This window comes from Chlorocebus sabaeus, chromosome 5 (genome assembly GCF_047675955.1).
Source record: "Chlorocebus sabaeus isolate Y175 chromosome 5, mChlSab1.0.hap1, whole genome shotgun sequence".
NCBI lineage: Eukaryota > Metazoa > Chordata > Mammalia > Primates > Cercopithecidae > Chlorocebus > Chlorocebus sabaeus.
In genome coordinates, this window is record NC_132908.1 from 74,542,111 (window position 1) to 74,554,510 (window position 12,400).

General features: G+C 43.1%; 1 protein-coding gene across 1 annotated transcript in view; it reads left to right on the plus strand.

Annotated features, from left to right (window-relative positions):
* VAT1L (vesicle amine transport 1 like) overlaps window positions 1-12,400 on the plus strand; it is a 185,737-nt gene that overhangs the window by 88,836 nt on the left and 84,501 nt on the right. The window contains exon 7 of the mRNA XM_007994140.3: window positions 4,163-4,357. Coding sequence (XP_007992331.1) covers window positions 4,163-4,357 — 195 coding nt within the window. The remainder of the gene's footprint in view (window positions 1-4,162; window positions 4,358-12,400) is intronic.

The following is a 12,400-nucleotide window of genomic DNA, read 5'->3' on the forward strand; positions in this document are numbered from 1 at the left end:
GAGTCAGAGCTTGCAGTGAGCCGAGATCGTGCCACTGCACTCCAGCCTGGGTGACAGAGCGAGACTTCATCTAAAAATGAAGTAAAATTAAATTAAATTAAAATATCATTTCAGCACTCCTTTCCCAGTCCAAATTCCTTCTCTTCTTTGAAATGAACCACCAGTACCCCAGCACCAGCCAATATTCCTTATTTTTATCTTTGCACATTCCAAGGTGTTTTTAAAAATAATTTCAACTTTTTAGATTCAGGAGGTACATGTGCAGGTTTTTTGCCTGGGTATATTGTATGATGCTGAATTTTGAGGTACATATGATCCTCTCATTCAGATAGTGAGCATAGTACCCAATAGTTAGTTTTTCAACCCCTGTCCCCCTCCCAGTCCCCTTTAGTGGTCCACAGTGTTAATTGTTCCCATATTTATGTCCATGAGTACCCAATGTTTAGCTCCCACTTATAAGAGAGAACATGCAGTATTTGGTTTTATGTTTCTATATTAATTTCATTAAGAAAATGGGCTCCAGCTCCATCCATGTTGCTGCAAAGGACATGATTCCATTCTTTTTTATGGCTGCATAGTATTCCATGGTGTATATATCTCACATTTTCTTTATTCAGTCCACCATTGATGGGCACCTAGGTTGATTCCATGTGTTTGCTATTGTGAATAGAATGGCAATGAATATACGGGTGCATGTGTCCTTTTGATAGAACGATTTATTTTCTTTTGGATATATACCCAGTAATGGGACTGCTGGGTCAAATGGTAGGAACTTTCATTTTTACCCCTTCCCAACAGGGGATTGCTACTTTTCACAAGGGTTTGTTTTAGCCCCCTCTACTTTTGGACTTCTATGTGCCAGTGCAGCGTCGATTGAGCCACTCACTTGACAAGCATTTTCTGAGCACCTGCTGTTTGTGGTATTGTGCCAAGCACCAGGCTATCACAGTAAAGAAGATAGGTGCACTTTGGGCCTTTTTGGTTCTTATATACTAATGAGGGAGATGAACCCAAAAGAAGCAAGATGTGTTAATAACATGATTATAAATGGCTACTAAACCTCTGAAGGGGATAAAAATGGAGTGCTAAAATAGAAAATAGCAGGGTGGATGGAGGCAATTAAAACAAAGTGGTCAGGGAAAAGTATGGTAAGGAGTTTGGAATTCATTCTAAGTGTGGCACTATGGGGTATTCATATGCTCTCAAAGTGCCAACATTGGCTGCCAGAAACTTCAGCTCCAAACATTCTGGAATGGATAATAACTCCCTACACTTGTGAGATTTGAATCAAAGGTCCTCTCTATGCATTTGGGCTTTAAAATATGGGTCAAGGATCATCCTGATTACAGAACCTACAGGAGGAGCAAGAATGGAGTATAATGAAGGATGCTGTCTGGAGTGTGTCCCCTGAAGACAGGCTTTGTGCCATGCACAGCTGCTGTGTTGCTGTGACTGTAATTAACATGATATTGACAGACTGCTGTGGGTAACCACACTGGTCCCAAATTACATACAATTGTAAGAAGTGTTTTCCCTTTCTCCCCTAAATGCACAATCCCAACACACACTGTTAATGAAATAATTGCAGCGTGCCCATGCTCAGCGAAGGCATTCATAAATGCACAGCCAGGATGGAGATGGAGATTCCTCTGCCCAAAGCAGGGGTTCCCATTACCAGAACACTTTGTACCTGGAGGTCAAGAATGAGGATGTTTTCTTTCAGAGGCCTGCTCAAACACTAAGGGTCATTTGGAAGAAAACTGAACAGAGGGCCTACCAAGAGGTGGAACTTTGCTCTGAAAAGTTCTAGAAAAAAAAATTTGCATGTATTCAAGAGAGGCTTAGAAATTAAAGGTCGACGGAAATTATACAGGAATTTCCCACTCAGCTATCTTAATGATGTTGCATCTTAAAATTGCTGCAGAGTTTATGCCTCACTATTTGCCAAACATGCCATTTTCTTTCACGCCATAACGATGATGATACTCATAGAGGAAGTTAACATTTACAGAGCAATCTGACTCCATATTTGGAGCTCTTATTCACTAAACCAAAAACATCTTGTTCAAATTAAGATAAGAAAAATGGCATATGTTTATAGAGCACCTCGTATGTAGCAGAGACAATTCTAAGCACTTCATATGCATTAACACATTTACTCCTCATAACCACCTCATGAGGATCAGGGAGGAAACTGAACACAGAGAAGTTAAGAGATTTGCCTAAAGTCACACAGCTCATGAGTGACAAAGCTGAGATTCAAAACTAGGCATTCAGCTCTATAACCTTCTTAACCACAACTGTGCAGCAAGTGTACATTTGCAGCAAGCATTCATTCCACAAATATTCACTGAGGCATTGCAGATACACTGTGAGTCAAGTTATTATTTTTCTATATTTGCTGTATTTCCCAAGTTGGTTTGTTTTCAACGAGGGTCCTAAAAATCACTGTCCCATAGAATAGTATTTTGGATGTAAGGAATACTTTAAGTTATTTGGTGGTTTCCAAACCACATGCCTCACCACACCTTCTGTGCCACGAACCCTTGCCAGGTAAAACCATCAAAATTGGAAGCCAAGAAACCTAAGGTCAAATGCGTGGCTCTTCTTGGTCCCCCAGCCCTCTCCAAATGTGCTTTTGTAAATAATTTTTTATATTAACCTCATCATTGGTTTCACCCTATCTTTTCCACGCTTATTCTCCTAATGACATGAGCTTCCCAATTTAAAAAAAATAAACATTTTCACTTTAGTCAGTCTCCTTAATTCTTTTTGGAAAGAGGATATAAATGAGCTCAATGATAACATAAATACTATCAATGTTTCTAAATGCCCATCACATTCCTCTTTGCATCCTGTATTGAAATGATATTGAACATCTTATCTCCTAGAATCCCCCAGAAACTGGACGTTTGGATTTCTAAGCTATAACCAGCACCAAAGGAAAAGCAATTAAATCACAACAAAGCAGTTGGATCCCCATTTCTCTAGGTTTCTAGTGGATTATTTACTTATTTTGATACTTGAAGGGAGGAGATGAGAGACTGGAAAAGAGATGGCCATACTGAATAGTTTGTAGGTATTTCACCCAGAATTTTAGTCCAGGGCATCTCGGCTTTAGTGCTATGGATATTTGGGGCTGGGTAATTCTTTGTTGTGGATTATTCTTTGCTGTGAATATTCTTTGTTCTGAGCATTGTGGGATGTTTACTTGCATCCCTGGCTTCTACCCAGGGTTGGGGACAAAACTACCCCAGTTCAGAACCACTGATTCAGTCCCAACAATTTGACCTCATCATTTCTTCATGCTGTCCCTTCTTCCTAAATCACCCCTCCTCCCTCTTCTTTATCCAGTGGATCCCTACCCACCTCCCCAGATTTAGCCTTGTCATAACCACTCCCCCAGGAAAGCTGCTCCTGCAGTCAGAGACGCCACCTCAGTCATGTCCCCCACCACACTGTGTAAACTTTCCTGCCATCCTACTTCCTTTAACCCCATCATCACCACCACCATTCACTGAGCCGAGTGCTTTACACTTAATAACAGAACATTGTAGAGCAACAGTTCAACTCCGAAGCTGATGAGCCTGACCGTGTACTTAATGTTCCAACTACATGTGGCCTTGTAGTTAGTTTTGATCTCTCTCTCCCACTTAGACCTGAGCGTCTCATAAGCATCACTATCTATGGCTTCCTATGAACTTGCAACAGTGCCTAGCAAAATAGATGCTTTAAAAAAAATACACCACTGTCCAAGGTAGGTGGATCACGAGGTCAGGAGTTCAAGACCAGCCTGGCCAAGATGGTGAAACCCCGTCTCTGCCAAAAATACAAAAATTAGCTGGGCATGATGGCAGGCGCCTGTAATCCCAGCTACTCAGGAGGCTGAGGCAGAGAACTGCTTGAATCTGGGAGGCAGAGGTTGCAGAGAGCTGAGATCATACCACTGCACTCCAGCCTGGGTGACAGAGCGAGACTCCATCTCAAAAACTAAAAATAAAAAATAAAATTCACCACCAAGAGCAACCCCTTGGCCAGCTGGAGTCTGCTGAGCTGCAGCCCCACGCTCCCCCTGTAGTAGCTGAGGACATCAGCAATGCTGCAAATGTGGCCTTAACCCTGATATTGAGTTCCTATAACCCGATACCACCTCTCTTTGCAGTGGTGGCAGGTGGAGAAGGTGAACCCCATCAAGCTGTACGAGGAGAACAAAGTCATCGCGGGGTTTTCCCTTTTAAATCTGCTCTTCAAACAAGGCCGGGCGGGCCTCATTCGGGGAGTGGTGGAAAAACTCATAGGGCTCTACAACCAGAAGAAGATCAAGCCTGTGGTGGACTCCTTGTGGGCTCTGGAGGAGGTAAGAATGGTGCTTTTCCTCTGAAGATAATCTCTAACTCAGGAAGGTTTGGGCAGCCAAATACAATGTTCTACTACATGATTTTTTTCCCAGATGGGTTTGTTTTAAATGAGGGTCCTAAAAGTCACCTGTACCATAGAATAGGACTTTGGATATAGGAAATACTTTAAGTTCTTTGGTGATTTGCAGACTACGTGCCTCATCACACCATTTGTGCTATGAACCTTTCCCAGGTAAGGCCACCAAATTTTTATGGATGTCTATAATTTGGTGTGGTTACAAGAGCGTGTGTACATTGTTGAGGCATCATATATTATTGTCACTTTGTGAGTACATAAGAGATCAATGTCAGAGCAGATAGTGGCTCTGAGCTAAAAAGATTTGTGTGCTCAGCTGGATGCCTTGAGCCCCGATGAGATATTAGCTATCACGATGGACTTTGGAATTACTACTGAATTGTTGGGTCTGATGTTGGATGGAGTCTTTTTGTTAGTTGATCTTCCAAAAGTTATAGTATTTGAAAGCATTCGTTGATCACAAGGACATTCAGAACCCCTAATGGAGCCTTGAAGGATACTGAAACATGAACTGCTTGTATTAGTTCATATGACCCTTGCTAGGAGGAGGTAGGGTCTAGAAAATCCTTTAAGTAAGGGGAAGGTTTGGGCAGTTGGTAAATCAGTTAATGGCAGCTAGTAGAAGAAATGAAGAGATGTGGCCTGAATTTTAAGAGGCATTTCACTAAGAAACCTAAGTCAGGATTTTGTAACTTTGGCTTCAGGGAGCCATGAAGCCCCTGAAAAATATTTTAAAATATGTGGGAATGTGTTTTTTTTTTTTTATTGTTTTGCATTTTGTCTGAGGGAAGGGCCTTATGATACAATTACTTTGTTGTACTTTTGCAAGTCACAAATATCTTTAAAAAAATAACAAGTATGAAAGTTCTAGTGGGTGTGCTTCTGGCAAGAAGGCTGTGTCTGTTTGCCTAAATGATTACATTGGTCCAAATCCAGTGGCTTCTCTAAGCACAGAAATACCACTAGAAAGGCTCTTTGGGGGTCACTGTATATTCAAATATAACTGGTCCTAGATCAGTAGACCAGGAATGTGCCTATATCTCTCTTTAATACTGCAGTGTCATGGATGGACTTAAAACCTTTAGCCACCAAAAACCTTGTTTGTTTTTTAAGATTAAATAAATACGCATTACAGAAATTCCTCAATTAACCAGAAACTTAAGGAGAAAATAAACTGCAAGTCCACATTCCAGAGAAGGATAACATTGTTAACATTTTGGTTTGCTTCCTTCCAGTCTTTTTTCTATTGCAGATGCTCTCTGTGATTCAATTTGGTGCTAAATCAAATCAGATAATTGTGCATGCCTTCTGCTGTGTAATTGCCAATACAGCTAGCCTATTGCTATAATTTTCTTTAAATGTTTTTAATTCAATGAGTCAGACACCCATATGGTATTCACTATCATATCTCAATGGAATAGGGAAAGGGCTGGGCTACCTGGTTACTGGGTTCTCAGTGGTTAGGAAGGAGAGAAAACTGGGAATCATCAAGAAAAAAGGTAAGAGGTTAACTTGTCCATGGGCCAGAGAAGGTGACTTATACTTGAACTCAGTGTCCAAAAGGACCCAACAAATCTGTCAGCATTTAAGTGAGAATTGAAATCCAAGAGGAGTCCACTTGGCCCAGTGGGTTCCTGTTCCAGTATTTGAAATCACCCCTTGGTTACAATGGTAATTGAATCACCAAATATTTATTGAACAACTACTGTGTGCCCAGTACTGAGCAAATGCTGGAGATACAATGATGAACAAATGGCCAAGATCCCAAGACTTCATGGAGTTTGCATTCAGAGGAGTAGGAGGAGATAGGAAATACTGAAATACAATAAGCATGGTAGTTGCCTGTCATAATAAGTTCTTAGAAGGAGATAAATTAGGATATATCTTGGTGAAAGGAAAGGGGAGACTTAGTTTCTACAGAGCAATGTTGCTTAACTTATTTTTCATTGTTGCTCCTCTAAGGAGGCTTTTTAGATATTATTTTGCCTAATCAATAAACTCATGAAGTTTTACTACCATATGTGTGTGTATGTGCAAGTATGTGTATGTTTAGGTCCTGTATGTATGTCTGTATTTTGTATATTAAAAGAGCAATTTTTTTTTATCTTCCAAGAGTCAATGTTCACCCCACTAGGGTGATACCATGCTTATTGAGAATGCATGCTGTAGAGAAACTTTAAAGAGGGAAGGTTTATCTGAGTGGGTATCATGTGAGCTGGAACATGAAGGAGGCAAGAAACTAAAGGGAGAGAATTCTACACAAGGAGACCCCCAAAAACAAAGGGGTGAGGAACAAAAGATTTTGGTAAATCCCAAAGGTGGATTATTGTGAGCCAAGGAGGGAATGGTACAAGGAGACTCTGAGTAGGTTAGCAAGGGCTGGATGGAAATTTGGGTTTTACTCTAAGCAGCATGGGGGCTGCTATAGGTTCGGAGTCAGGAGGTGCCACCTCCTGGTCCCAAGGGTGTTATCCATCAGGACAGAAGCTGAAATTGCCAGGCAGGATCCTGGGCAACTAGGCAACTACAGAAGTCTCATATTCAAGGAAGATCTCAATCCAACTAAGGAATAGGAAAAGCATGCTAACTACAGACCAGGAAGGCTCCCAATGGGAAAGCTCAGCTAGCATTAAGGAGGGTCTGACCAGGCACAGATAGTGCACATGAGGCAGCAAGACTCATCTCCAACCCTCAGTGCTGGGGGAAATGGAGCTCCATGCATGCTGGGGTTGTCAGCACTGGCTCAAAGACTGAGTCCACTAAGGATGCAGAGCAAAGGTACTCAGGACCAGCAGTAACGAGAGATGAGAAAGCCAAGGCTGGCCGCTTGCTTGACTGAGTCATGGATCATATGCAAGCAAGTCTGGGACTTTACCTTGAACATACTTCTTCCATCTTTATTCTTAGTTCTGTCATCTAAGCTGGGTGGACTCAAGAAATACCTAAACCAGATCATGTCTAACCTAGCTTAAAATCCTCCCACGGCTTCCTGCTATACCTGAAGTGCAGTCTAAATTCCTCGTTGAGGTCTGTAAGGCCCTGCACTGTCTGACTCCTGCCCATCCATTACCCTCACCTCCTCCTTCAACCTCACCTCCTCCACCCAAGCTTCAGCACCATGCATGTTTTTGGTCCTTGAGCCTACCCAGGCCTTCCCTGTCTTGAGCCTTTGAACGTGTTGCTCCTTCTGTTTTGAACACACCTCTTCCCAATTTTTGACAGTCTGCTTTCTTCAAGTCTCAGCCTCAGTATAACCTGTACAGAGAAGCCTTCCCCAGCCCCACTCTTGAAAGTAGCACCCTGCACAGCCACTGCAACCCAGGCCATTCTCTCTCCCTTTACCCCATTTATACTCTCCATTGTATTTACTGCCAGTTGAAATGATCCTCTTATTCGTCAACTTGTTTGGACTCTTGCCTCCCCTCCACTAGAATTTAAACCCTACATGAGGGAAGACCTAGATTATATTGTTCCAGACCCCAGTGCCTGGCATGGAATAGATGCTCAATACATAACTTACTCTGTGAATGAAACAATCCACCAACACAGAGAAAGAGGACTAGTTGGATATTTTCTTTTTCTTTTTTTTTTTTTTTTGTTGAGACGGAATCTCGCTCTGTCACCCAGGCTGGAGTGCTGTGGCTAGATCTCAGCTCACTGCAAGCTCCGCCTCCCGGGTTTACGCCATTCTCCTGCCTCAGCCTCCCAAGTAGCTGGGACTACGGGCGCCCGCCACCTCGCCCGGCTAGTTTTTTTTATTTTTTTAGTAGAGATGGGGTTTCACTGTGTTCGCCAGGATGGTCTCGTAGTTGGATATTTTCCATATTTTAACAATAAATATTTGTTGAATGAGTGAATTAATGAATGAATGGATGGGTGAATGAATGAATGAACAAGCTATAATTTTAAAAGATTATGTTAAGACAAGGTTTCTCAAAATAAGAAAATAAATAAATAAAAGGCAGGGTTTCTCAGCCTGGGCATGACTGAGATTTTGGGCTGAGTAATTTTTTTGCTGGGTAGGGAGGGACCGCCCTGTGCACTGTAGAATGGTGAGCAGCAACCTTGGCCTCTACTCCTGTACTGCCAGCGGTGGCAACAGAAAATGTCCCCAGACATTGTCAGATGTCTCCTGGATGGGACAAGGGTAGGGGCAAAACCACTGCTACTTGAGAACCACTGCTTTTGAAAGAAGCCATGATGGCAAAGACAGTCACCAGCAAGACAAAGGAATTCTAGGTTCCTGTAGCAGAGTAGTCCTCCACAGAAAGGAGCGAGACAGCTGTAGCCTGTTTGCCAACAACAGCACCCACAGCCAGTCATCAAGAACGCCCACCAACTTTCTGCCGGCTTTCTGCAATATTTACAGACACCTGTTTAGCGCTGCAGTCAGACCAAACGTGGCTATTTATCAAGCCCACGCAGCTCTTCCGGGCCTGAGGAGAGTATAACATGCTTATTACTTGCAAACCTCTGAAGGACTATAATGATTTTTCCCCTCCCCTTCGGTAAATGATTGCACAAAATTGCTTCTCAAGCCAGCTCTATAACTTCATCTATGGAATAGAAAGCCCATAGGGATTCAAAGAAAATTTTCTTGGGCTCTCTGAGCCTCAAACTAGAAGATTTAATAATATCAGAGACGATTCAAGTTTCCTCTTAGCCATCTGTCTTTGACTTTATTGTAAATTTAATTCACAAAGCAGAGTGGGCCTACTTCAGCCTCGGGTTTGCTTCCAGATACTAAATGTGCAGCTGTACATTAAGTTGGAAGAAAGTTAATCTCACCAAACGGTTTAGAGATGGAAAAGAAATAAAAACTACTTGCGTTTTTCAACCAAGCAGCCGTAACAGTGTTGAGCGCCTACTGTGTGCTGTGTTCTAATCTGCTTTTAGGATGTCAGGTCTACAGCAGTCATAGACAACATGTTAATACTTGTATTTGTCCACTAAGCAGCAGTAACATTGCTGAGCACCTACTATGTGCTATATGACAATCCTGTTTTAGAATGTAAAATCTACAGAAGTCATAGACAACGTGTTTCCTGCCCTTGAGTTTATAATTTAATGTCTGAGACAAAAATAAAATCTATAAAACAATTAGTAACGTAGTATGCAATCACAGAATATTAATTTCAACAACTGGATTTGAAAACAAGAGAGAACAATATTAAGAGTGAATGTTAGCCAGGCTCAGTGGTTTACACCTGTAATCCCAGCACTTGGGGAGGCTGAGGCAAGTGGTTAGCTTGAGGTTGGGCATTCGAGACCAGCCTGGCCAACAGGGTGAAACACCATCTCTAATAAAAATACAAAAAATTAGCCAGGCATGGTGGCAACGCCTATTGTCCCAGCTACTTGGGAAGCTGAGGCAGGAGAATCACTTGAACCTGGGAGGTGGAGGTTGCAGTGTCCCAAGATCATGCCACTGCACTCCAGCCTTGGCAACAGAGCAAGACTCCGTTCCAAAAAAAAAAAGAGAGAGAGAGAGAGAGAGAATGTTGAGAGATGGATTTTACAGATGAGGTGGGGCTTCCTTGGGATGGGAAGGATAGGAATGATTTGGATGATACTGGAGTTACCAAAAATAGATATTACAAGCAGGAGGGACAATGTGAACAACATCACAGAAGTGGGAATGAGTATGGAGTGGGTGGAGTAGAGAGAAAAGCAGAGATTGTTGACTACAGACGAGAGGAATTAAGATTGGTTCGGTCAATGGAGTCAAATCATGGACCCCTTTGCTGCCAGGCAGAAGAGTATGAGCTGACATCCCGAGTGGCGGGATTGCTGTTGGAGAATATGGGGCCTAAGAGGCATGACACCATTTCATCTTCTCCTTTCCCTGAGGCCCACCCTGGCCCCAAGTATGATCACTGTAAAGATTCGCACTTAGATACACCTGTGGTCTCTGATTAAAATTGCCTTCCCCCATCTGCCACTTCATAGCACACAGAGGGCTGCACAGAGATCTCAATAATTTTTTAAATGTTCTATTGAAGACAGGATCTGGGCCAGGCATGGTGGCTCACACCTGTAATCCCAGCACTTTGGGAGGCCAGGGTGGGCAGATTGCTTGAGCCCGAGAGTTCGAGATCAGCCTGAGCAGCATGGTGAGACCCCATCTCTACTAAAAATATAAAATATTATCCAGGCGTGGTGGCACATACCTATGGTCCCAGGTACTCAGGAGGCTGAAGTGGGAGGATGACTTGAGTCTGGGGGGGTGGAGGCTGCAGTGAGCTGAGATCGCACAACTGCACTCCAACCTGGGTGACAGAGGAAGATCCTGTCTTTAAAAAAAAAAAAAAAAAAAAAAAAAAGACATTGTCTTTACTATTTTACATTATGTATATGAAAGTCTATGGCTACACTCTCCGGTATGGTACCACTGGTCACATATGGTTATTTAAATTTAAGCTAATTTAAATTAGGTCAAATTAAAAATTCAGTTCCTCAGCCTGGCACAGTGGCTCACACCTGTAATCCCAGCACTTTGGGCACTTTGGGAGGCTGACACAGGTGGATCACAAGGTCAGGAGATCGAGACCATCCTGGCTAACATGGTGAAACCTTGTCTGTACTAAAAATACAAAAAATTAGCCGGTTATGGTGGCACATCCCAGCTACTCGGGAGGCTGAGGCAGGAGAATTACCTCAACCTGGGAGGCGGAGGTTGCAGTGAGCGGAGATCACACCACGGCACTCCAGCCTGGGTGACAGAGTGAGTCCTTCTCAAAAAAAAAAAAAAAGATTAATGTGGGACACCAAGGACAGAGAGGGTGGAATGGCCTAAGTCAAAGCTGTGTGGCAATGTGATTGTCAGTTCTGAAGAAACTTCAACTCCAGCACCAGATTGAGAAGGGGACAGAGAGGATGAATGAGGCCAAGCATCCAAAACAGATACCCCACCCCAAACTAGGAGGCAAAGACTCAAGGAGAAACTGTGGAAAGTCCAACTTAACTGTGGTAGATTTCAACTAGCTGGCATGGACCCTCTTTAAAAATTTAGAAGCTCCTTCTGAGGCACTGAGTACAGTGTGGGGTGAGTATTTAAAAGCATCTCCTGGCTTTGCAGACACTGCTGCTGCGCCATGGCCAATCCCACTATGTTGGGGTTGACAGTGCGGTTGATGGTGAGCCCTTGGGCCGTGTCTTCTTCGAGCTGTTTGCAGATAAGTTTCCAAAGCCAGCAAAAAACTTCCGTACTCTGAGCGCTGGAGAGAAAGGATTTGGTTATAAGGGTTCCTGTTTTCACAGAATTATTCCAGGGTTTATGTGTCAGGGTGGTGACTTCACACATCATAATGGCACTGGTGGCAAGCTCATCTATGGAGAGAAATTAGATGACGAGAACTTCATCCTAAAGAATATAGGTCCTGGCATCTTTTCCATGGCAAATGCCGGACCCAACACAAATGGTTCCCAGTTTTTCATGTGCACTGCCAAGACTGAGTGGTTGGATGGCAAGCATGTGGTCTTTGGCAAGGCATGACGATTGTGGAGGCCATGGAGCGCTTTGGGTCCAGGAATGGCAAGGCCAGCAAGAAGGTCACCATTGCTGATTGTGGACAAGTCTAATAAGTTTGACTTGTGTTTTATCTTAACCACCAGACCATTCCTTCTGTAGCTCAGGAGAGCATCCTGCACCCCATTTGCTCGGAGTATCCTATCATCTTTGTACTTTTGCTGTAGTTCCCTTTGGGTTCCATGTTTTCCTTGTTCCCTTCCATGCCTGGCTGGATTGCAGAGTGAAGTTTATGATTATGAAATAAAAACTAAATAACAACAACAAAAAAAGCGTCTCCCAAAAGCAGGCTGTGTGTGTTGTGTCATGTACACAGTGGCTTGGAGGGTGAACTGGTGGCAACCGGTCTGGCTGGGAGGCCGTGGCAATTTGGGGGGCATGAATGTAGGTAAACCACCAACCCAAGTGGGGGTGTGGGATGGGAGAGAATAAACCCAT